The sequence below is a fragment of the Marmota marmota genome, unplaced genomic scaffold (genome assembly GCF_001458135.2).
Source record: "Marmota marmota marmota unplaced genomic scaffold, marMar, whole genome shotgun sequence".
Lineage (NCBI taxonomy): Eukaryota > Metazoa > Chordata > Mammalia > Rodentia > Sciuridae > Marmota > Marmota marmota.
In genome coordinates, this window is record NW_025999900.1 from 1,100,082 (window position 1) to 1,127,313 (window position 27,232).

Below are 27,232 nucleotides of genomic sequence, written 5' to 3' on the forward strand. Positions count from 1 at the left end.
ATTCCTTAGCCCCTGTTCCACAGGACAGTCCTCTTTGCTTTTGCTTAAGATCTATGCCTCAAGAGCTTTGCTTCTCTGTCTCTACCTTCTTCATTTTCTTCCTCCAACTTTTAAATTTGGCCAATGCTCTTCTTCATGAAAATACTTCCAGTATCTACTTGGGTAGTTTCTAACACATCTCCTCCTTGTCATTGTTCTGTTGTCTTGAGAGCATAGTCTTTATGTGCCCTCCCTTCTTCTTTGCCTGTAGTTTTTTTCCTCTAGCCACCATTTAATCTCCTTGGCTTTCCCCTCCACCATTCTGCTCAAGGAGCTCTTGATAAGGTCACTAAGGAGATCTGGATTGCCTAATCCAGTACTCGAGTTTTCAGTCCCCATCTTACTGAATATCTCTGCTGCATTTGATGCTCACCGCTCCCTCCACCCCAGAGCCCTTCACTTTTGGATATCAACACCCTGAAGTCTGCTGATCATCTTTGTACCTTCCTGACTCTTCTTTGTATTTTTGGGCCTCTCCACTTCCTCCTTTAGTTCACATTCTCCAAGGGTCAGTCTTCAGCCCACTGCTGTTCTCAACCACAGTCTGTCTTGGCCTGGGATTTCTCTCTGCCACACTCTACTTCTCCAGCTCTATCTGCAGCCTTGGTCTCCTTAATTCCAGCCTCTTACGTCCAACCAAATGCTGGGCGCTTCCACTTGTGCGTGCATTTACTCTTTCAATTAGCAAACATGCATCTCTGTTTCCACATTGAATTAAATACGAAATGTAGAATCTGACAGTGAAAGTAGCCCCCTCTGCTAGGCACTCTAATATTTTGATATTGCTCTGTCTCTTCGATTATCCTTTCTCTATTCCCTTCATGGGCTTCCATTTCTCCTTCTGTATCTTAAAAGTGAGTCCTATTCTCACAGGGCCTTTTGTCTTCAGGGAGCTTCTTAGTTATTACTATCAACTTCAGTTCTTTCTATAATCTCTGGTTCTGTGATATCTTGCCAAAACCTCAGACTCAGACCCCTGTCGTCATTTTCCTCCCATATCAGTATATCAGCACCCCTTTTTAAATTTCTTTTGTTGCTGCCTTCTGGGACCTCTAAGCGTGAACTCAGAATATTTCCCCACCTACCTGATTTGCCTTTCCAACTAAATTGCTAGCAATTTGAGGTTAATGTTCTATTGTGTACTTCTGTACCACTCCCTCCCGGACATGGTGATATGTGAGGGTATAAGTGGGTCAGAGAGAAAGTCGAGAGAGAAGTGGTTCCCACCATTTCCCATTTCAACAAAGCAGCTGCAGCCACTCCTCAACTTTGATGATAAGTGATCATTTTAAATACCATTCAGTGGTATTTTTGGAAGAAAGTTCATCTATACCTCCATTTCTAGCTAGAAGGAGAGCAGAGGAAGAGGGTTGGCCCTTGAAAGATGAGGATACGTGGTCAGTTCAATGAGGATTCCCGTTGGATATACAGGATTCTTTTAATGTTTGCTTTAGATTATGCTCTATGTGGAATCTTCCTTCCTCTTGGGGTAGTGAATCCCTTAACACCAGATATTGGGCCAAGTCCATAATTTTACCATCAAAACCTTCATTTAAAAAAAATTTAATTGTGGTCAAATAATGCATAAAATAGACACTTATCATCTTAACCATTTGTAAGTAAGAGAGTTCATGGGTGTTAAGTGAATTCTCATTGTTGTGCAACCTTTGCCACCACCCATCTTCGAAATTCTTATTGCAAATCTGAGGCTTTCCATTAAACATTAGCTCCCCATTGCCTCCCCCTCTTGGTTCCTGTATGAATCTGACTACGTGCCTCATATCAGTGGAATTACACAGTTTTTGTCCTTTTATGTCTTCTTATTTTACTTAGGGTAATGTCCTCAAGGTTCATCTATGTGGTAGTATGGTTATCATTTTATTGTTTTTAAAGACAGGATATTATTATATTGTCAGAACATACCGCTTTTTAAAATCTATTCTTCTATCAGTGGACACTTGGAGGTTGTTCATCTTCAGTTTTAAAATATCCTCATATTAATATTTAAGATTGCATCTTGTTAATTTTGAAAATTTCAGTCTCAAACCCAACTGAAACTTCCTTGGTTCATCTCCCCTACTTTGGCCCTGCTGTTTAGTGTGAAGAGGGTAAGGCCCTGTGCTGAAATACAGCCTCCCCTTCCCTCCTTCCTGTCTCTCCTGTTCTTCTTCCCTCTCTGCTTCTCTCCCTTCATCCCCTTCCATGAATTTTTCCCCAGGAGGGATTCTCTTGGAGTTTCCTCCCTGGGCTTCGGGTTGGGAGGGAATAGTCCCTGAAACACTGCCCACAGGGTGTCCCCTTCCCTGCTCAGACTCATTCTGACTTTGAGGAAGCAGTGCAGAAGTGGTGGTGGGGGTTAGCGGTCCTGACTCCAGGAAGCCCCAGTAAGGAGGGGGTTCTGAGAACTTAGATTGTGGGGTACTTAGGGCCTTTTGTCTTCAGCTGAAATTCTGGGACAACAGGAAAATTCCCACCCAACATCCTGTTACACTTAAAAAATTTAAGGGGACCTAGATTTACATGGAATTCATAAAAGCTGCACCCATTTTCCTGTTTTCAGTATCCTTCATATGAAAAGGAGGGTTCAGGATTTTAAAGACCCGTTATTTGTCCAAGAAGGTGACTTCATTCTCTCCAGAGGCCAGACTGCTCCTTAAAGAGTAGACTTCTCTGAACAGGTTTCCTGGTTGTCAGAACCTCAAATTGCTTTACCAAGTAGAACCCTTGTTCCTTTTCTCCTGTTTGGCGCGCTCTCTCTCGCTCGCTCTCTCTCTCACTGAAATCATTTAATTTCTATGATGGTTAGTGCAGCACAGCAAAGAAAACAGTTTAAGTTGGCTGGCTTAGTGGTTTCAAACCCTTTTGATTAAGGAGACCATTACTGAATATCCCAGACCCTCACATAAGCATCATGCTTCGTGTCTCTTTCAGCTAATAATATGCTTAATGACAAAATTTAGAAAATTCTTTGAAGCATTTGTATGGATTTTAAACATTAATAAAAGCATTATAAACACTAGATGTATAGATATTAGATTTACTCTTTAGTCTGAGACAGAGCTTGGTGCATTCTGGATTCATGGACTTTATAAGGAGAATTCTGTTTTGGAAGTTCTGTACCCATAGCTTGGGAATGGTCCCAAAAGCTTGTTTTCCAGAAAAGGGTTGGTGAGGGGAAAGAGAGCCTGTCTCTACCTCTGTAAGATAGAGAGTGATCGAATCCCTGTCTTATGAAACTTGACAGTCTAAATGAAAGCATCTAGGTTGAAAGTGTTCTGTGTTTGCAGTTGTTTTGTGCAGGAGGATTTTTTATAAATGTTTTCAAGGACTGATGGGGAAGCCACACTGGTGTTGATTCTTTGCTGAAAGGGTAACGGCAAGGCCATCTGACCCACTGATTAAACTAGAAAAGGGAGAGTGTGTCTTTTGCCACCTCAGAGGCCAGCTGTTTATTGAATTTCTCCACCCTGTGATTGTTTCACATATGGAATGGTTCCTGGAGAAAGATCTAACATCTGCACAGGTCTATCCTGTTCTTGGGCCGTGTTTACCCAAGTGAGTTCTGGGCTTGTGTCCACACACTGCAGACTGCATCTTCTGTGTGAGGATTGGGCCTGCCACGTGGAGTGTGGGTAGATGATCCTTTGAAGCATGTTCTGTGATTGACAGGTCAATCTCATCCATTCAGCAATATGTTCCTTATGGACTGGGTACCAGCCTATGACTAGTGATAAAAAGGTGAATGGAACAGTATTTTTTTTTTTCAAAAATCTCACAGTCTCAAGAGGAAGATGGTCATCCAAATACATTTCAGCATGATGTGTGATGATGGAGGTGCAACGGACCTGGGGGATCCTCCAGAAAGAAGAGGTTTCAGATGGAAGATAAAGCAGTGCTCTCAGAGTTGGGATGCATGTCTACCTCTATAGCTGAAGGATTAGCCTGAGCAGGGGATGGGTGTCCATTGCTTTTGCTGAGACATCTCAGGAAATCTTAGAGTAGCAGGAAGGCTTCCTGATAGGTTGGCCAGATGTGTATAGTTTCTTGACTCCAGAAGCAGAATTACTCTTTTTCTTGGCATCAAAAAGGTACCAGTTAGTTCCTGGGTGTTTTTGTTGTGGTGGTGGTGGTGGTGGTTTTTACTGGAATTAGTAATCAGGGAGCTTACCAGCACTGATTGAAAAAATCTTTTGGGGTGTGTCTTAAGTGAGCCAGGCTCTAACCCTGAGCCTAGGCCTTTTTCCATCCTGGGAATTGTGCTCCGCCCCTTCCTCAATTCCCATTGTGGCTTCAAATGAAGAAACCATTGTTCACTTTCCTTCCTAAATGAAGCCATATATTTAACTTCTGGCTGGTTGCCTGACTGATGAAGAGTTGATCTCTATGCAGCCAACACCCGTGGCTTCCCATCAGGATGAACCCTGTGCCCCTGTCTGAACCCCCTCTCTGATTGAAGTTGTTTAGATTCTACACTGGCTCAGTAGGAGGTTGGCCAGTATATCCTATTGGGCAGCTACAGGGCCCTTGATTCCTAACTTGTTTTGAGTATGAAAAAAAAAATAAAAAGAAAGAAAGAAAAAGTCTTAGCTCTTTATAGCATCTAGCAGTTCTCCAAAAGATCTTTGATTCAAATTTAAAAGCAAATGTCTGATGTGAAAATCTGTGCTATTTTAGGACTTTGAAGCACAACATAAAAGAATATCACTTTGTTGAATAGTTTGGGTCCAGGCAGGTGTCCTACAGTAGAAGTTTTCATTTAGCAACAAAATGCCTTTTTTCCAAGTGAAATATCCTACAGAATCCAAATTCTATAGGATTTCTCCACTTTGCCTTGTTGGGTGTATTGGGCCAGATATTTCCCTTTATGTACATTATAGGTTATTTAGTAGCTTCCCTGGTCTCTCCCAACCAGTTGCTAGCCGCACACCCTGCTCTCCCCAGTTGTGACAACTAAATATGGCTCCAGACATTGCAAAGTCTTCAGCATTTTTCCCCTGGGCAGCGGGGAGAAATCACCCCTGGTCAACAAACAATGCAATAAAGTCTATGAATCTAGATTTTAAAAAAGAAGGAAGCCATGTGTTGACAGTGGGATTACTCTTCTCCTTGAGAACTCTGCCCAGGGTTCCTACTGGTGATATGTGGAGCTTTGGGCTACACAGATGCACTATCCCAGAGAGGGATAGCTTGCAATTTTTAAAACCTGGGATATAGAGACTATTATAAACACAGCAAAAAGGCTAATTAGACCCACACAGATTTTGAAACCATATGCACACTAAACATATATGTATGGTTATGCACATATACTGTGTATACTTGGATTTGTATATTAGGGCAAAGGAGGAGGGTGTTGCCTGTCTCCTTAGGCACTGGGCTTTGGATACCACAGTTAGGCCTGTTTTTCCAGAGATGCCAACCACAGGCTGAGTGATACAGTTGGCCCTTGCTGCACAAAAGCCCATCTTCCATGAGGCTCAGCAGAACTGGCCTTGCTCACTGGGGGCTTCCAGGGTGGGCTAGTGCTTGTGGCCTCTTTTAACCAGACTCTAACTGGATCCCAGTTTGGACGAGGGTTGTTCCAAAATCATTGGTTGGATTTTTGTGCTGTGTGAGTAGTGTGTGCTTCTGTGCATATGTGCTCCAACAGCTGCTCTGCTTCTTCCAAAGCCTGGTGCTAGCTCCTCTCTCCTGCCAATCAGCATCCATTGTCAGGGAACTTTGGGAGCTTGGCTCATGGCTTTCCACTTTTTCCTCTTCTAATGGGGGATGATGAAAGTATTGTTGGGACCTGTCCCATAGACAGAAACTGCATCTTGCAAAAATCAAAAACAATACCACTAGCTTGAGGAGTGATGCACAGGCTCAGGGAAGGAGAGAAGGGAGGAGGGAGGGAAATTGGCTGCCTGAGGGTCTTGACTTCGGTGTGTCTTCCCATTGGACTCCTTCTAACCCTGCTCAGCAGGTGAAAGGCAGCATTCAATCAGTGGAAAACCTGTGTCTAGCTTAAGGATGCTCCTCTCAAAAGATTTGACACTGGTGAAGTTTTCTTGGCCCATATAGTAATGTTTTATTTTCCCTAAAGATCACATGGCAGCTACAGTTAGCTTTGGGAACAAAGGAGTGAGCAAAACTCATTTTTATCTATATGACCATCTGTGGGTTTCAACAGTGTGGAGAAACCCACTCCTGGAAATGCTTTGCTTAACATTCCTGGAAAAGGCTGAGAACTCACCACAGTCCCTCTGTCACCCACCTCACTCCCATCTCCACCATGCAGACTGCAGGAGAGGATCTCAGGTGGATGACTTAGGTCAGAACTTGGGTAAAGGACATGCATCTCCCCAGTTCCCTGTGGCCCATGATGGGGGAGGTTACTTTGAGAATGAAACAAAACCTTGCTCAAGATTTGTAATCATTTGATTTACTCAAATCTCTGCTGTGGATTATAGCTATCAGGTAAGTACACAAACCATTGGACTGAAAACGAGGATCAACAAAAGTTACCACTGGTAACACTGTTTTATAGTAGACGTTATCTGGTGGATGGTTTTATGAGTGACCCAGGCATGTGATCCGTTTGTTGCAAAAGTGGAGTTCCTCGGGTGCTTCTGTCCTCTATGGTTCCCCAATGACTGCATTTCCTAAATTCTGCATATTGGTCACCTTTTGTATCAAAATATGCAACTATTTTTGGGTATAAAAGCTAAACACTATAAAATTAAAAGGCTTCAATTGCTAGAAGTTGCAGGAATTATTCCTACACTTATACCTTATTATGTATAAATTGTAAATGTATTCATTTACTTTTTTATCATAAATCAGCCTGGTAACCCAGGCTGTTTCTTGACCTTATCTTGACAAAACTTAGGGAACTGATAAGATTGCTACCTTCTAGACAACTCTCAGTGCCTTCCTGTGACCTGTGAAGGAAGGCCTGTATTTACTTCCTGTCCTGGTCTGCTATTGTCTTATTTGAAAATCTTATACCTACCATTCTGTCATATTTACTGTGGTCTAGCAATAGTAATCGTAGTAAACGACTTGTGGGTACCTGAATGTGGCAAACTTGTTCATACTGCTTCTTTCTAATTCATTGAAGCACGATTTCATCCACCCATTTCTTTCACTCTGCATACCTGCTAGGTGCCCTCAGTCCCCTAGCTCCCATTCCAAGCAGGCAGATGTGATGCTGTGGTAAGAGCTTCGGTCTCTCTGCTGTGGGAGTTATCAAGAGGGTAATTAAACCCTGACTTCAAGGAATATGAGGCTTTGCCAAATAGGTCCTTTCAGTGGCAGATGGGGTGAGAGAGTTGGGAGAGGAAGGCAGAGACTAGGGCAGGAGTGGATTCAGGCCAGGTGAGGATGGATGAGTGATAAGTTTTGGTGGTGGGCAGGGCCAGCTGGAGGTGTCTGATTTTGCTGACTTTGCCTAAGGCTTGATGTCTGCCATTCAGTGGTTGTTTTTGTTTTGTTTTGGTTTTTGGTTTTTGGTGCTGGGGATTAAACCCAGGGCCTTGTGCATACAAGGCAAACACTCTACCGAGTGAGCTATATCCCCAGCTTTCTCTGTGGTTTTTAAGTAGGTGCATGGTAGAGTGTGGCTCTCTTGGGCATTTCCTGTCCCCTTGGTACTCTGCTGCTTGGGCCTTAGATTCAATTCAGGCATCCCCATCTCTGCATGTGCTTCAGATTACTAGGCACTATCAGGGCTCCTTCCTCTGTCTCCTCAAACGCTGGGCATGTGCAATAGTGATAAAGCAACAATTGCTTTTGTATTTTATCTGTTTATTTACTTGTATGTTCTTCCCTTTGGACCACTGGTACTCAGGGTTTAAAATGCAGATTCTTGGTTCCTACACTAGTTATTCTGATTCAGTTTGAGATAGAGTTTGTAAATCTCTGTTTTGTAACAAACAGAAGTCTCTGTGATAGGCTGTGAGCTTATTGAAGGTCCTGGTTTTACAAATGCACATGGACATACACACTTTCTCTTTTTCATGCTTACATTGGTGTTTTCTAGCAGAGTTCCTGGTACAGTTTTGCTTTGCTATAAATGTTTGCATGAAACTGCCCAAATTTATGCACCAAAGTGTGTCACAGCATGAGTTAAATCTTATAGATGATTCTAAGGCCAATCCCTCTCACAGCATCACTGTGTCACAGTTGCCCCTTGAGATGGCCTTGGAGAAGCAGGCAGTCCCACTGAACCACAGCATCCTAGAGAATTGGGAACAAGAGATTTCAAACTTGTATTTTATAATTTTCAGCAGCACTTAGGAATAATCCACAAGGGCACCGCTAATGGAACCGCTAATGGATGTTAAACACTCGTTATAATAGATCTCCGGAGAACACAAATTGTAAACTCTAGCTCTGAATTCCAAGAAAATTTGTATTGACTTCAGGGCAAAAGACAAATATACCCAGGGCACAAGCAATTGTGCTGGATTGTGACAGTCACCTGGAGCCCTGTGCACAGAAGAGAATCGGGATGTGCCCTGACTGCCCAGGGAAGGGAGAGAGCACCTTTGGCTGGATAGGTCTGCAGATGCCTTTGGGTGGGGAAGCACTTTGCTGGAAAGGTGAGAAGCCATTCTAGGTGAGAGTGACGTGAGCAGAGCCTTGGCAGGAGGCAGGGTATGAGTGGCAAGGACACCAGTTTGATGGGAACACGAGTTTGTGCAGGGGGTGATAATTGTTATCTATCGGGAGATGCTGGAGCAGGTGTCTCCCCACCCGCTGAGAGGGGAGGTAAAATAAAAGATTGGAAAACACTATAGTTGAAGATATATGGCACATTTGACAATTTAAGTCTTGACCTCAGATCCATTTTATTAACCAAGGTCACAAATTTTTCCATCTAAGATAATAAGCCACACACTCCTCTTTCTGGAGAGCCCATACTAAACTTGACTCCAGGTCAGTGGAAGGCAGCCCAAGATGCAACCTGGGACGGTTTCCTTTGGTCTTTTCATTTGGAGGAATGTTTACATGTCCTTGCCTGTTCCGTGCATACGCACTGCCAAGCTGTCACAGCGCCTGTTGTGCAATGTGTTTGTCACCACCTCCAATGAAAACAAGAAGAAAGTCAGAACTGTGACTTCCTTAGTTATTAATCCAAGACAAAGTTATTCTAGACACACGATCTAGAGTAAAACTGTCATTGCTGAAGCGAGACTCGGCTTCTTCACGAGTCTGGGCAAACAGTGTCGGCAAGAATGTTTGCATGAGAGGTGTCACTTCTTAATAACCCCGTGATCCAGGGTATCTTCTTTTTCATGGTGCGTGGCAATTTTGCCCCAAGGAAGTCCAATAGGTCTTATGTGAATATTCCTGTTTTGTTTAGTTTGTCACAAATCCTGGAAAAAGACAGCCTTCTGTTGTTTACGTAGTTTTAAGTGGAAAGCTACATTTTAAAACAGTTTCGGTTCAGAATCTCTTACCTACAGTGACAGTGTGAAGCCACGTCCCCCATCTTTGTATTCACATAGGAATTTTATCACACAACTACAAGAAAATGTGGAAAGTTCTGTTTGAGGAAATTTGACTCTTTCATCTCTCATGAGTTAGGGCTTCAGGAATGTGGTTTTCTAAAGTGGATTAGAAAGAGTTTGTGGTGGGGAATAGCTGAAAGCAGCAGAGGCTTTCCTCTTGAAGTCCCACTCTATTACTGAGTTTATGCCAGAGGCTGAGAAGAGCTAACCTACCTTTCCTCTGATTTGAGGAAAGGTTGTTTGACATCTGATCCACTTTATTTCTGTGTCTGGGTGGAACTTTAACTTCACCCTTAAGCACCAGAAATGCCTTGCTTGGAGTTCTTAGTTTAGAAAAATGAAAAACTTTTATATCTTTCAATTGTAGAAAATATTCCTAATTTGATTCTGAGATTCAATCATTGCTCTATAAAACTTTCTATATATATATAAAATTTCTAACTAGCCCTTTCCATCTTTAAAATACTCTTTTTGGAGGAGGCAAAGTAAAACTTTCAGTAATTATAGTTTTGTATTGTTTTATTTTTTTTCTCACTTAGATGGTTTAAGGACTTCTGAATACCCTAGTTTACTTCTCATTATCCTGTATTCCAGGTTCAAGGGCAAAGGTTAAATATAAATTCTTATAGAAAGCAAAATTAATTAATTAATTTTAAAAAAAGAAAGCAAAATTAAAGCAAGAGGGAATTATCTTCTAATTGTCTTAGAGCTCCTATAGTGTTACACGAGTTTCCAGTTCATCTGGGGAATAGAAGGAAACACAAAAAACTGCATTCCTTACAAATCAAGTCAAACTGGCTCCTACCATCTCATTCAACACAAATACGAAACTGAGAAAAAGTAGACTTGGAGGCCAGAAAGAGGACAGGCATCTTTAGGCCTCTTTGTTCAGAATGACTATGTTAACATCAAGGAATGAATTTGTAAGTCTCCAGCTCAGATGGAAACCTATAGAATTGAGTTTATTCTGTTTTTCAAGGACAAATGGTGAATGTTTACAAATGCTTCACACTCACTGGAAGAGGCATATGTTTCTTTTCTCAACAGGAAAACGTTGCTAAATTCTTTGAACAAAAAAAGTTATACAAGACAGTCATGGCTTAAGTGAAAGACAAACAACTCATTTTGTTTACTAAGAGCAAAAGATTTGAACAGACATTGTCTCAAAAGAAGAAATATGAATACCCAGTAAGCACAGGAGAGCAAGCTCTAGGTTTTTAGGAATTAGAGAAATGCAAATTCAGACCACAATGAAATATCCTGGTCCTGGCTGCCTTGAACAGGACCGGCAATGTTAAATGGTGAGACTGCAGAGCGCTAGGAGTTTTCATGTTATTGGTGAAAGTGCAATATTTTGTACTATTGTACAACCACTGTGAAAAATGGTCTAGCAGTTTCTTACAGAACTAAATGATCCAGCTATTCTCTTCTTATGTTTAGTTAAATACCTATCTCCTTGAATGGAAAATTGTCAATCATGGCATTTCCCCCCCTTTTTTGCTTAGATGGTTTTAGTACTGATGGGTAAAAGAATGGAAAATTTGGAATATTTTCCTTAAAATGGTCCAGAGAGGACATGTAGAGAAGAGAATATCATCCTATCATTCCTCTCAGTTCTTTAGTGAATGATGCACGTTGTGTATGCATGTTTTAATTTCTTTTTTTTTTTTTTAAGAAAGAGTGGGGGAGAGAGAGAGAGAGAGGGAGAGAGAGAGAGAGAGAGAGAATTTTTTTTTTTTTATTTATTTTTTAGTTCTCGGCGGACACAACATCTTTGTATGTGGTGCTGAGGATCGAACCCGGGCCGCACGCATGCCAGGCGAGCGCGCTACCGCTTGAGCCACATCCCCAGCCCCGCATGTTTTAATTTCATTGGTTATTATTATCTTGTGGTAGTCGGGATTAAATGCAGGGGTTCTGTACCACTGAGCTACATCCCTGGCTCTTTTAATTTTTTTCATTTTAAGACAGGGTTTTGCTAAATTGTTGAGGCTGGCCTTGAACTTGCAATCTTCCTGCCTTGGCCTCCCCATAACTGGCCTTACAGGCATACATCACCACACTTGGCTATTTTAAAGCTATGCCATTAAATATATACAAATATAATACTGTTATGGTCTGCAGTAGAACAAACCTTTCATTACTATGTTACCATAGCTACTCATTTCTAGTAATACTCTTTCTCCTCTAATGAGTTTTATCTGACAGTAATGTTGTTACTCTACATTTCTTTTGACTAGTGTTTTCTTTGTATCTTCTTTCATGCTTTTAATTTGCTTAATTTTTTCTGTGTTTTAGATATGTATCTTATAAATAGCAGATTTCCTTTTTCAAAACTTGATTTGAGATTCTCCCCACCTGACTCATGCTACCTATTTCACTCCCTACCCACCTCTAGTTTGTAAAACACAGCCTTTTTCAAGTGGTTATACCTGGAACTTTAACATGTCTGTGTAATGAAGTTAGCTACTACTTTACCTCCTACTGAGCAATATAAGAATCTAGAATGCTTTTAACTCTTCCTGGTCACATTCTTCCTGGCATGTGTGCAATTGTTTGATAGCTTAGCTTTTTTTTTACTATATTATAATAAACCTTTAGATTAAAACTCAAATATCCAGACTTTTGTTAATATGGTGTGTTGAGCTGGTACCAAAAATGCCATAGAAGATGAAGTCATTTTTCACTTCTTTTTGTTGTTGTTGTTGGGCGAGGGTGTACCAAGGATTGAACTCAGGGGCACTCAACCACTGAGCCATATTCCTAGACCTTTTTATATTTTATTCTGAGACAGGGTCTCACTGAGTTGCTTAAAGCCTTGTAAATTGTTGAAGCTGGCTTTGAACTCACAATCCTCCTGTCTCCACCTCCCAAGCCTCTGGGATGACAGGAGTGTGCCACAGCACCTGGCCATTTTTTTTCACTTCTTTTCCAGCTATTTGTTTATTCATGTGTGTGTGTGCGCGAGAGAGAGTGCGTGCGTGGTATGTATCATCCACTGTTTTCTAGAAAAGCATAAACTCAAGGCTAGGGCTGAGTTAGTATGGAAATAGAGGAAGAACCCTTTGAGTGGACTTTAAGAGAATCCATTTGTCCTTGATCAGTGAGTAGAATGTGCTCTTTTTGGTAAAAGGGGGATAACAACAATGGATCAAAGAGGAGGAATTCATTGCAAGTCCAAAAGTCTACTTTCATTAGAGGTTCAATCCCTGTCATTATCAAACCTTGTTTATACTGCTTTTTGGAATTTTTTTTTTTTTTTGGTACCAGGGATTGAATCCAGGAGCACTCAACTACGGAGTCATATCCCAGACCATTTTATTTTGAGACAGGGTCTCAAATAATAAGTTGCTTAGGGCCTCACTGAGTTGCTGAGGCTGGCTTTGAACTTGAAATCCTCCTTCCTCAGCCTCCCGAGCTGCTGGGATTATATGTGTGCGCTGCTGTGCCCAGCTATACTGTTTGATTTTAAAGAAAATCAAACAAGCTTAATTTATTCATCTCTTTTTAATATTATTTTGTTCCTATTTAAGGCATCATGAGATTGTCCAAAAGCACAAACAAAAATACCAACCTGGCAGCCATTATATACGTTCTGAGTTAGTTTCCGACAGGAAGTGTCCATATAATATAAATAAAATTTGATTAAAGTAGCTGTCTTTTTGCCTTTTTTTTTTTTAATGTACAAAAACAATCAACCAAAAGTAACAGAGGATGCAAGCCCTTATGCTAGCGCTGCAGGAAATTTGGTGTGTGATAAAGGTATTTTTTTACCTTCTGTATTGGGTTTTGAATTCGTCTTTGCAGTGAGTAGCAGGGCAGCAGTTTTAAAAATGCTGGTGAACCAGCCACAGAAGGGAGCCGGCCTTGCTTCATTCCAGCTCTGCGATTGAGAGGGAAATGATTGGGAATCATGCTCCTCGTGGCTCAGATCTTGCAAGGTTTTTCCAGAATCATAAACCCAGCGCTTCAGAGCTCAAAAGGGACCTTAGAAATCTACTAGTGGAAAAGAAAAAAAAAAAAAAATGAAAGGGAAATGGAATAAGCCAAACTAAAAGGCAGGATTCTTTTAGTACTCAGCAGGAAACACATGTTTATCTGGAAAAGATTTTGGTTGGACAGGTTGTTTGTATAAGATTTTTTTTTTTTTTTAAAGTGAGGAAGGAAGACCAACCTGGGCTTGGGAAATGGGTTGGGGGAGGAGAGAGCAGTCCCTATGCTTGAAGTGAATGAGAAAAACACACAGATTTCCAAGGGAAGCTTGATTTCCATGGGAGAACCTGCTCATACTATTGGATCTCTTTGAAATTATGATGTGTGCTCATTTCGTAAGATATGCTGATTAAACGGTAACTTCACTATTAGTGCTAAGAATAGAAGCAGTAACTTTTAAAAGGACATGGAAAGATGTTTAGCATACATGGTTGGCAAAGCTGCACACAGAATATAACACCATTGATTTAAAACTGTGTCTGTATAGCATGTATGTTTGGCATGTTTACCAAGCTATTCAGGGATTATTTTATAGTAAGATTTAAGATGATTTTTAAAAGGAAAATTTTCTTCATAGTCTCTTGTGTCATTTGCATTTTCCATATATTTTTATAAACCAGGACAAAGACAAAAGAGGAAAAAGAGAGATCTCATATATTGCCTGTGCTCTCAATCAACATCACAATAGCCACATTGTCCTCTTAACATTACAGGTATAAAGGTGTCAGGAGAACAGGGACTCCTGAATAGGGCATTTTCTCCCTGGTTCAATTTAGTAATCATGGATATAAAAATTTTTTTTCCCAGATAGTTAGACAAGACTTACATTTTAAAGAATATAAAACCAAGATGCATGATCTAACTTAAGTTTAGAGCTCAGAGTGCTGTTTTGAGATATTTTCCCAATGAGATGACTGAGGGTAATCACAAGGATGTACCCCCAAGTGGTCCAATCCAAATTTGATGGAATAGGAGCTCTTTTCCCATTATCCCGAAACCTTGTGGGGATGTTTCACTGAGGAATATTTAATTTTCCCTTTTTAAAAAGTGAAGGATGAAGAAGTGGCAGTTGGAAGTCTATTTATGGATGAAATCAGTCAAGGAAAGTGAAATACTTGTAGAATCACAGCAAGCGGGTAGAAATTTTTAACATTTTTGCAGAAGGGAACTGTAGGATTTTTACAATGAATGATAGAGAATGGGAGGGAATTTCTGTCATTAAATTGAGTGTGCAGAAAAGAGATCATTATTGTAAAAATGTTCTGCTTAAATTTTATTCCACAAAGAGCTTCAAGAAACTTATAGAAAATATATATGGCAGTAGAATATAAATAAGAAATCAGGACCAGGGTAAGTATCAATGTGATAGTGTAGCAGATATGGATGCTTCACCCATATTTCCTCTCAGGCCATAAAACAAGGCTATAAATGCTGGGGAATTAGTGCCCTACTTCCCCTACAGCCACCACCAGCTGATGGTGAGTGGGAGCTTGAGGGTAAAGATCTAGTTTCTTCCTCCCCTGATTTTATTTCACCAACTCCTTGAAATCCCTAAAGGGGTTGAGCATTGGTTATCCACACTGGAAACCTGTCCAGTGATATATTTTTGTGGGTTTCCTTTCCTTCTCTCTCTTACTTCTGTAAATTTTGTTGCTTCTGGGAATTATTTCTCAAATAAATTGTAGCTAACTCTTGATATCTGTGGAGGATTGGTTCTAAGATCTCCCTTGGATACCAACATCCATGGACACTCAATTCCTTATGTAAAATGGCATAGTATTTGCATGAAACCGACACACCTCTTCCTGTGTGCTTTAAATAATCTCTATGTTACTTATAATACCTAATACAATGCAAATGCTATATAAATAGCAAAAAAGTCTGTGCATGTTCAGAACAGATGCATTTTTTTTCTTTCAAATAGTTTAATCTGAGTTTTGTTTGAATCCATGGATGTAGAATTTACAGACTCAGAGTGCTCACTTTACTTGCAACTGAAGTGCTATTCCTGGGGGAATCTAAATGATGACAGGTATAGATGGAATATAACAGGATGCTCAGTGAGAGAAGAAGGATCTGAAGATGTATCTTAGGATTTTTGTCTGGATGACTCCAAGGACAGTGGTCTTATTATGAAGGAGGAAGAGGAGGTCAAGGATGTGGGAAAAGGGGTCCAGTCCATCAAATATGAAGTTCTAGATAATTTGGGGAATTGTTGAAGAGATGCTGGGAAACTACTTAGTAATAAGTTTAGTAGTTAGAAGCCAGAGCTGCAGCTGTGAATTTAGGAGTTGTCAATGTTAAGGCAATTGTTGGAATTTAAGAGAATATATGAGTCTCTGAAGAGATGAATGGACATCCAGAAAGATCTGGAGGATGGCGTGCAGAGAACCTCTGGACAAATGCATGTTTAAAAATTGGGTAAAGCTGGGTGTGGTGGCACATACCTGTAATCCCAGCAGCTTGGGATGCTGAGGCAGGAGGATTATAAGTTCAAAGCCAGCCTCAACAAATTGGCAAGGTCCTAAGGCAACTCAGCAAGACCCTATCTCTAAATAACATATAAATAAAAGAGCTGTCATTATAGCTCACTGGTTAAGCACCACTGGTACAGAAAAAAAAAAAAAAAAAAAAGATTGTGTGGAAGGTAAGGGCCACTGGAGAAAACAGAAATTGTAGAGTGAGGGGGAACCAGATGCTATGGCTGGAGCCCAGGCTCCTTTCTTCAAGATCTGATATGGGGAGAGTGGAGTTTGTACAGATCCCAGAGGTGAAATCAGGGCCCTGTTCTCCTAGAAGAATGGCAAAAGGCTTTTCCTATGGCTCCTGATGGAACTTTGGTGCCGTGCTGGCAGGGAAGGCTGCAGAGATGGGAGAACAAGCTCAACTGAGTCCTACCCCAGACAGTCAAAATGGTCACAAATCGTCTTCCTTCTCTCCTCTTGCCAATGACAGCAGTCTATCGGCTCACAACATGATAGGTGCATGTAGGTGGTGCTTTATCAGAAGCAAGCTTTGCAGAGCACCTCTTTATACCTTCTGTAGAGCTGGATCTCAGAATATGCAAGTCTAATCCTCTACCTGAATTTGGAGATTACTATGAGTCATATAGTTAAGCTCCTTCCAAAAAACATAGATGGTTCTCTGCTACTCAGTATCCTGGGGTGGGGGGGTTGCTGCATTTGTAAATCGTAAAACCTTCAGTGCCACCCTGATTACTGGTGCCAGCTTGAAATCCTGGAATCTGGTCTCCATCCTGGTTTGCCAAATTCTCCTTCCTCCTCTCTCCAACTGCTCATATCAGTCCCTTTATGAAGGTTTATGGAATCAATCAGAGGCCTAGATGTGTAATTCTGTGATTTCTTCTTCACACTACATCTAGTAAATGCTCCCATCACTGGTGGGGTGTGCTTGTCATAAAGACTCGTTTATTTTATGGGTTTGCTTGATACGTGTTCTGGTCTTTCTCTGTTTATATCATTGTCTCAAACAGGGATCACCCATGTTTACATTTATTTTTTCGCACATTCTTCATGCCAACAGCTCTGTGATCAGATGGTGGGTTTGTTCTGTGTGTTTGATCATGGTAAGCAAAATTCTCTTGCATTAACTCATAACCTTTCAGAGTTGTATTTTGGAGGCATAAATAAGCATAATGCTTTCTGGTTCTTTCTGGACTAGTATCATTTCCTTAACTCTGTGATTTTCCTGTTTATTTTTCTCACAGTTGTTCCCTCTCATGTGCAACAAATGATAAAACAACTATCTCAGGAAGAAGAAAAAAAAGACACTTGATAGTGCTACTTGGTAGTGCAGTAATAATACTGAGTCTGGCGTCCCCAATTATATCATCAGCTGCCTGACCTCACTGAACCTTCCTGTTAGTTTCTGTTTCCAGAAAATATATTACTTTCCAGGGATGGCAGGAGACCCAGAGAGTCTAATTGCGAGTCATTTCACTAATAAAAGATGCAATGTGGTATGGCATTATCCAGAGAGCCCTGGGATAAATGCAAGAATGGAAGAGCCCCAGGCTGGTCATGGCCCTGGTTAGCTAGATGAATCTTGGACATGTCATTCAACTTCTCTAAGTATTGATTTCCTAGGTAGTCATTCTTCTTCCAGACAATTAGACACTAAATTAAAAATTCTTTCTGTTTCTAGAACTGCATGGCAATGTGAGGTATGGGTTTTAACAACAATTGTAATAGGTAACAGTTAATACCTGGCAGATACTTTTCCAATTGTGATGCATTTATTAACTCATGAGTCCTCCAAATGACCCTATGAAGGACATACTCTTCTTGTTCTACAGATGAGGAAACTGAAGCATAGGTCATTGAACAACTTGCCCAAGTCACCCAGATTATAAGGGAGACAAGGAGGATTCACACCCGGGCTTCGGATCCCAATGCCTCAGCCACTGCACTCTCCCACCCTGCCTGTGGTTAGAAAGGCCATTGGTCTTTCTCTGTACAACTCTTTATAAAGACAAGCCACAGAGCAGGCCAAACCACAGTGATGTTAGGCAAATTCAGCTTCACAGAGTTAAATTGTATTTTACACGGAATCAAAGTTATTTCTTTTGTGAGTTTTATATCAGTAATTCTGGAAATGAAATGCCAACCCACAAATTTTCTGTCTCTGATTTAATTTGCCTACTATGATTTGAAAATAAGGAACTATGATCCATGTTATTGTCCCACATCAGAATGTTTCAAATACCTGTTTCTGCTGCTGGAATATAAAACCTTAAATTGGGATAGTCAGAACAAAAGACTAACAAGGGTAAAGTATTTGCTGTTTATTGAGATAAAGTTAAAACAGTGTTATAGGGGTTTCAGAGATACAGTCATCTTTCTCAAAACCTCATATGGCAACACATTTTCGTCTAGTACTTTTGCATGTGAAAACTTACCCTGGTGTAGTTTGGTGACTCTAGTCACTTGACCATTCTAAAGTTCTCAAAACCAGTGTGTGGGATGACAAAGTTTTATGAAATAGAATTTTAGTTAAGAACAGTTAATCTTCACTATATTCTGTTGAGTTACTCTGCACCTTGTCAATGGGATGGCTTGTCATAACCAACTCCTGGAGAGACATGGGGCTGCAGGGCTGCTGACCTCTGGAGACTGGAATGTGAATTCCCCTGTTGGGACACAGCCAGCTTCCTATTTACTTAGAGACATGGGGCTCCTTTGGAGCCAAGCAGAAGTTGTGATGCAAGTTTTGGCTGCAAAGCATGTCAGGTTGCCTGACGTGTTTAGTTAAAATGTGATCTGAAAGATTTCTCAAAGCCCTAGTTGGTTGAAGGCACAACAGGATTAAATATTCTTTTATCGTCCTTTTAACTGAGTCCTAAGTAAACAGGAGGCCAGTGTAATGAGGAGGCGCCCTCTGCGTTCCGATAGTGAAGTGGGTGTCAGTCTGTAGCTGGGTGAACAGTGCATGGGGAGAGCTCTATCCTGCCCATGGTGTCAGTCAAGAAAACAGTGACAAGGGGAGCCAGTGGGGACTGTTTTTTTATGTGACTAAATGTCTTGCAAATTCCTAGGAGTGTGTGACTGTGTTCATGAGTGTGTGTGTTTGCTTTTTAAACACAATGAGGCACATGTGCAAAAGAATGAAGAAGAAGAAAAAGTCAAGTTTAGAGACTGTGGCTATGTGGGGTGCGTGGGAGGCACCCAGGACAGAGGTGAAGGAGAGAAAGGTGGCCTACAGAGTGGTGGGGTAAGGGCAAGGACTGAGGGGCACTCCCAGGCTTTGTGGAACAGGTTAGAAGCATTTCACCTGGTTTAGGATTTGGAGATGGTGCTTGGTCCCTTAGGCAGATAGGCTGAAGATCAGTCTGTCTTCATTAGGTGGGAAACAGAGGAAGGGAAGAGTTTTCCAGGAAGGGCCAAAGGCAGGAGCGAAGGTGTCAAGATGTGAACATCCTGGTGGATAGCTACAAGAAGATCTTTCGAAATCCTTATGGCTAGAAGGAATCAGCTGGAAAATTCACAGGTTGCGATTCTGTTGTGGCAATAGCTACTGGGGAAAAAAAATTGGATTCAATTAATGAAATATTAAAAATGCAAGTGAGCTGACCTTTCAGCCAATCTTTATAGTATTAAAGGATTAAATAAGTAAGTTCTTGGTAATTAGAGCCCCAGGGAGAATTTAATTTGCATCTAGGTATGACAAGTGTTTAGTAATTCAATACCAAACTTACTTTGGTCAATATTAAAGCTGTGTCTCACTCAGGCTGGTGATGAGTTAGGTTAGCTATGGGGTGATACCTAATGTTATCACTTGCCAACCAATGAGTATTAAAATCTGCTCACTTTGGGCTTACTAAATGAGTTCTGAAGGTGTCATGGAGGAGGCCAGGGTACTATGGTGACTTCTATGCTTATGTGACTTTTGTCCAAAATTTTAGGAACCTGTCAGGAGTATTGATTATGACACTATCCTCATTGGGCTGAGGACAGGGGTATAGTTTATGTTCTTAAGACAGACAGGAAACCTGAGAATGAAAGTAATTAGATAGCTTGCCACACCCCAAACACAAAGTGAGGCAGGTATAAGTTTAACTATGCTAGAGCCTCTGAAGACATTGTTTCCTTAGCCAAATTTATTTGGCTGTTTCTGAATTTTATTCTCTGGAATTTTTAATGTAGACCCTACTTGTATGTATAAGAGAGACAGGATCTTGCTGTATTACCCAGTCTGGCCTCAAACTAGTAGACTCAACCAGTCCTCCCATCTCAGCCTCCAGAATACTGAGGACTACAGGTGTGCCATTGTGCCCCGATGATCCTGCTTTTTACTGGTAGAAGAATGTAGCATTTGACACCTGGATTGCATATACATTCCTGTTTACTGGTGTTTTTATAGAAACAAAAGTTGATTGCTGAATGAAAGGAAATGTACTTTTAAAACTTTGACAGATATATTGTCAAATTGGCCTCCAAAAATTATTCCTGAAATAGCTACAGTTTTTTTTTTTTGTTTGTTTTTTTAAGGTGCCTGGTTTTGTGCTATGCACTTTGAATGTGTTACTTCAGTTGGTCCTTGGAAAAACTTCAGGAGAACAGCACCTCCCCCCCCCCCCCCCCCCCCNTGATTTCTGCTCTGATTTTATTATTTCTTTTCTTCTGTTCAACTTAGGCTTGAATTTGTCTTCTCCCTCTAGTTTCCTAAGGTGGAAATCCTGAGGTTTGGTAAGGAAAATAGCCACTGGGGCCCAGTCAGGACCGTAGACCAGTTATATTCCTACTAACCCTGGTCAAGACGGACACTTTAGCAATTCTTGTAATATTTGTTAATTTTAGAGGTAGCAGATGACTTGGTTCTTTTTTTATAGATATTTTTTAGTTGTAGATGAACACAATACCTTTATTTTATTTATTTATTTTTATGTGGTGCTGGGGATCAAACCCAGTGCCTCACCCAGTGTCTCAAACCCAAGTGTTCTACTGCTGAGCCCCAGCTCCAACCTCAGCTCCTGGTTCTTAAGTCTCCATCTTGGATGGGATTGGAGGTCTTGGCCTGTGTGTTGGCTATTGGTGTTTATGGTCTTATGAATTTTTCTTCATATTCTTTGTCCCATTTTTCCTAGATTGTTCACTGTTTTTCTTAACGATTTCTACACATTATAAATAGTAACCTTTTATCACATTTTGCCAATCCTTTTTTCACCTACTTGTTTTTTTCAGCTTTCTGCTTTGGGTCTTTGGCCCAAATGGAACTTTAAATTTCTTAAGTTGCAAATCTGTGAGTCTACAGGCTTTCGACTTTTGTTATCCTTATTCCATTCTAGGAGTATAATATTTTTTTGTGTTTTCTTCATTTTCTATAATCTCCTCCCTAACTTGTATTTGAGATTATTCTAGAAATTGAGTACAAAGTCATAGCCAAAGAGGAAGAATAAGTTCTGGTGTTTTGTGGCACAGGGGGTAATTATAATTAATGATGTTGTACCACATAACTCAAGATGGGTAGAGGAGAGGATTTTTTAATGCCCTCTTCACAAATAAATGGTAAATGTTTGAAATGATGGATATCCTTGAGTGTCCTAAGTTGATAAATTCAGTGTATAAATGTACTGAAATATTGCGCTTACCCTTTAAAGTTGTATAATTATGTCAATTAAAAAAAAAGAAAAAAATATATTTCTTCCAGACTTTAAATTTTATAAGCAAATTATTCTTACATGATTCTCAAATCTCCTTTTTGTATCATTGATTTACTTAAAAGTATTATCAAATATTTAAGTTTTGATTTATTAATCATAAGTCTCTGCCAACATTGGAAAAATTCTAGTATAACAATATAGAAGACATAATTTATTATCTTGATAAGGTACACAGTTTCCAGACTCTTCAGATTAGAAGCCACTATTTTTAAAGGTGAGATTAGAAAATTTTGGACTGCCCAAAGTTGCTTTCTATCAGTCCAGGGTAACAGAAGTGGTTCTGTACCAACTGCTCTGGGACACAGCTCTTGTAGCCTGTGCCATGGGCAGTTCCCTTGTTCAGTTTGTGAGGACACCAGAAGTAAAGGGAAAAAAACATAAGAAACTGCTTCACCTGCCAGCCATTACACTCCAAAGAGAAACATAAGGACCCAGACATCTAGGCTGAGTCTGGGAAGGCATGTTGCTGCCCATAGGGGAGCCTAGGATCCTTGGGAAACTCGTGGTTTGGGCTGGGGGATTGGCCCTGAACAGCCTGTTATCATCAGGCACTGGGATCTCACATAAGTCTAACCTCAAAATGGAAGGGTCCTCAGGTTTAAGAAAAGTAAGGTGTTTTTTCAGGATGTTTTGAATCTTGAAGGAACAAAACACTGGGGAAGTATTGGAACTGTGAGACTTTCTCATATATTAAGTTTTTCTTTCATATATTAAGTTTTCATATATTAAGTTTCTCTTTCATTTTTATTTTTTACCTTTATTTTAATATACAGCCACTCTCCAGAGAGACCGAATCTTCAAACATTTTACCAGGAAGCGCCAAAGGGCTATGCGAAGGCGCGTCCACCAGATCAACGGACACAAGTTTATGGCCACATACCTGAGGCAGCCCACCTATTGCTCTCACTGCAGAGAGTTCATCTGGTGAGAGATCCCCCGGCTTCCCCCTCCTAAGACCCTCTCTCTATCAGAGGCTCCCTTTGGTTCTGTGTGATATCAGGAGAAAGCATGATTATTAAGAACTGTTTTTAGGATCTGATTTTTGCCTCCTTTTCAATAAGTTGTCTGAGTAATTTTGAACCCTATCATCAAGGAAAAAAGAAAAGATCTCAATAATTTCTAGATCCAAGTTTTAGATATTATTTATTTTTCCAATTATTTTAGTAAAAGTGCTAATGAACTGGTCAAAAGGCATAAATTAGAGAAAGAAGCTGGTGGGTCAATACAGAGATAATCAATAAATTAGGTAATTAGCCTGGGAGGAAAAAAAAAATCAATAGTATTGATCTTAAGATGGCATGAATCATGTGATGCGTTATGGGAATTAATTGTTGCAAGGAAACTAAATACCCAGTAGTCTTCAGCCTCATGGTATGTAGTGGAAGGTAATGGCCTGAAGTGATCCTATACTGTCATCTAATCCCAGGCAATTAGGGACTAACATAATCAAATAAATTCTAAAGATTCGAGGCAGTATCTTTCAATACAAAACTATAACATAATATAAATTTAAACAGTGGTTATCTTCAGTTAGAGACAGAATTAAGGATGTTTGCTGTATTTGGAAAGAGAATAAAGAAACACCCCCCATCCCCCCACCCCCACCCCCACACGGGTGAATTTATATATGCAGCATCTCAGTTGGAGAGAGAGGTCAGTAGTACATGAGAGGAGGTCTGTTAGTGACACAGACTTTAATAATTGTATTTAATGAAGGCAGAAACACTTAATTCAGAATAATTTCTGAATATTGATCAATTATTTTGGACTTTGATTTTGTGCTTACTTTGGATTTCTTCCTTTTAGCATGAGAACCCAGGATTACTTAGTGTTTCTGGCGTTTTTAATCAAGAATAGAGTTTGAGGTCCTAAATGGGCTATTACTATAAAGCTTACAAACATGTTGTAACATTTATAATCTTCAGAAAAAAATCATATTATGTTTTCCATTGAAAAAAATAGTATCTATGGCGTCTTTGAGCCACGTTCCCTTCTGAAGAGTCTGCCCTCTGTAGTTGGCCACAGTCCCAGCCCCCCTCTCTCTGGGTTGCCCAGCTGCTTTTTATTTCACGTCACACCATTCTCTTCCCTCTTTTGTGTGACCTGCCTGGTCCCTTCGGGCTTTGGTGGTGATGACCTCTGAACTCAACTAATGTTCATAATAGAAACATACTTGATAATACCTCTGAATTTTTCCCCCAAGGGAACATTAACTCCTCAACCAGCCTTAAAACTTATGACAAATGCACACACTCACACACATTCTTTATCACTTAAAATGTTGGTTTATTTTATTTATTTATTTATTTAGTGTGTGTGTGTGTGTGTGTGTGTGTGTGTGTGTTTAATAGTATGAACTCTGACATTGAATCTTATCACCAACTGGGTATGTGAACTTCAGTTATATAACCCACCACTGTCTTCTCATGTGCAAAACAGAGCCAATGATTTTATTTTATTTACGTAATAAACTTTTGCATAGTACTTAAAGTTTAAGGTACTTTAAGCATTTTAACAACTTGTTCTATCTTTGTGATAAACCTGGGAAGTAGATACTGTTATCATTATTCCCCTGTATACATGGGAAAACTATGGCTCAACAGAGGTAATAACTTGCTCTAAATCACAGCATCTGGCTTTGGAGCATGTGCTCTTAACCATCTTATTATGTGTGCTTACCTCCCATGGATTTCAGGAGGATTAAATGAGATAGTAGCCACTTGGCCTAGGGCCTGATAGGTTTTGTAAAACATGGTCTTTGTTAATGAGAATGAGGATATCATCATCATCACCCAGAGAATGTATCAGGGACAAATCCAAAGTCCGAAGGAAGGGCATATAGTAGCAGCACTTCTGCCCCCCTGTGGACTCCAGGGGTGATGTGGGCACAGGGAAGAGGGAACTGTGCTGGACTCACTGTGTCCTTCTGTATGTTTATTTCCTGTCTGTTCATCTTTCTGTGTATGTGAGGCAGTAAGGTGATGGAGGAGCTGTTTGGTGAGGCTCAGTTGGGGTGGGCTCAAAAAGCTCATCGTTTTGCCTCTTCCCTGAAATTGTGTTTTCATAAAGAACTGGAAGATGAAACTTATTTTCTTTGAAGGACTGTAATTATAAGAGGTTATTGCTGAAATGTTTGACTAATGATGATTTCTTTCTCTATTGTTTTGAACAGGGGAGTATTTGGGAAACAGGGTTATCAATGCCAAGGTAAGAACACATTTTTTAAAAATCATGTTTAATCTTTTTCCTATGTTAAAAATGATTATGTTAAGAGAAAACAGGATACATTCCATTAATATTGTGATTAATAACTATAGGTCAAATGAGACCCCTGTATAGTTATAACTCCTTAGTTTTGGTTAGATCTTGGCTGCATTTTAGACAGTGTAGAGGGGATGTTTTTATTTCTAAAGCCAGAATACCCGGTTAAGTTTCATTGTTTAAAGTTTTGTCTGTGCAATAACAAGAAAGTACTAAAAAGTATTGCTGTTTTGTGAGTACAACCTTGAATGACTAAGATAAAGTTTTGTTTTTCACATTCAATTGTCACTAGGGTTGAGAACTAGCACAATACTGTCTTCATTTAGTCTGCTTAGGGAATAGAAAGCTATTATCCAATTTTTTTTAATTTTCTGATTTAAAAACAATAAGGAAAATGTTCAAAATTAAACTAATAATGATCTTGTGTTACTACACAGTAAATTTATTTTGATTTTCACAATTCTAAGATAAAACCTATTTGCTAGTGTTCCAGTTGAGGTGGGATGAAATGAAAGACCCTGTTCTCAAGTGGTCTAGCTGGGTGGGATCAGCCTTGGCCTATGCTTGGGTCTCCCTTACCATTGGCTTCTTTATCACCCCATGGTTCGCATCTATAGCACTCGTTCTTTTGATTTTCACTGTGCAAATTATTACATATCCTACAATGGTAATCTACATGTAAATGAGAAAATCTCACCTTCTCTTCTACAGGCGAATTAAAACATTATTTTCCTTAGAAAAACTGAGTAAGATGTAGTGGATCTAACTTTGATTTTGATATTATGAAAAATTCCATTGACTTTTCAAAGTTAAAGAAAACTGAATATGTAATCAATACAACAGTAATAATTGACTTAGATGCTATCATTTCAGTCCTCAATGAGAAGGTAGTCCACAAGCCAGGTTAGTACCATTCTTTTGCCTGGCCTCCCCAGCACAGGATGTATAGTGATACTCATCTCACACATACCAAGATCAGTTGAGCAACTCTGAATAGACAAGACTATAGTTTTGAGTGTAAAAGATGTGATTTAGAATATCTGTCTTGTTACTTTATTTTCTTTTTTTGGTTTATTTGGTCGCTATTTTCAGTGGGTCACCTGCTAGGAAAGAACATTAGTCAGGAGACATGAGGGATAGTTCTTTGTTCACATCTTGCTAAGGTATATAAGACCAAGTGCTTGGTTGGAGAAAGGTGTACCATGCTAACACCCCTCAGAAGCAAAGCAGACTTTAGAGCAAGGAAAAATTATTGGGGATAATGTTATGTAATAATAATGGAGTCAGTTCTCCAAAAAGACATAACAATGCTTAACATCTACATACTGTTATACACATATATGTAACATATAGGCCTCAAAATATATGAGATTAGAAACTGATAGAAACCAGGCCCAGTGGTGCATGTCTGTAATCCCAGTGCCTTGGGAGTCTGAGGCAGGAGGATTGCAAATTCAAAGCCAGCCTCAGCAACTTAGTGAGGTACTGAGCAACTCAGTGAGACTCTGTCTTTAGATCTTTTTTTTTTTTTAAAGGAGATGGGGATGTGGCTCAGTGGTTAAGCACCCCTAGGTTCAATCCCTGGTCCCAAACAAAACAAAACAAAAACCCTGATAGAACTACAAGGAGAAATAGATAAGTCCACTATTGCAGTTGGAGTCTTTGGCCTCTTAGTAATTAAAAGTCTGAGCAGGCATAAAATGAGTAGGGATGTATTTAACCTAAGCAACCCTGTCACAACTTTGTCCAATTGATATGTAATGAAATATGCCATCTAACAATAGCAGATGACACATTCTTCTCAAGCCCTGAGGAACAGGCACCAACAGAGACCACATTCTGGGCTATAAAAATGTAAAAGAATAGAAAGCATATAAAGCATCTTCTCAGAGCACAAAGAAATTAAACTAGAAATCAATACCAGAACGATAGTTGGGCAAACTCCAACTATTTGGAGATTAAACCACACATTCTAAGTAACATGCATGTGTCAAAGAAAACTCAGGAGAACATAAAAAAGTGCCTTGAATCAAGTGAAAATGGAATATAATGGGATGCAGCAAAAGCAGCACTCAGATGAGCATTTATAGCAATAAGTGCATATTTTAGAAAAGAAGAAAGATTAAAGGTAATAGTCTGAATTTCCACCTTAGGAAACTAGAGGGAGAAGACAAATTCAAGCCTAAGTTGAACAGAAGAAAAGAAATAATAAAATCAGAGCAGAAATCAGGGGAGTTGGAAACAGGAGAACAATCGAGAAACT

The 27,232-nt window shown here is 40.0% G+C and overlaps 1 protein-coding gene across 1 annotated transcript in view; it reads left to right on the top strand.

The window, feature by feature from the left end:
* Positions 1-27,232, top strand: part of Prkch (protein kinase C eta) — a 216,807-nt gene that overhangs the window by 90,471 nt on the left and 99,104 nt on the right. The window contains exons 3-4 of the mRNA XM_015489921.2: positions 22,482-22,632; positions 24,881-24,915. Of these exons, the coding sequence (XP_015345407.1) occupies positions 22,482-22,632; positions 24,881-24,915 (186 nt within the window). The remainder of the gene's footprint in view (positions 1-22,481; positions 22,633-24,880; positions 24,916-27,232) is intronic.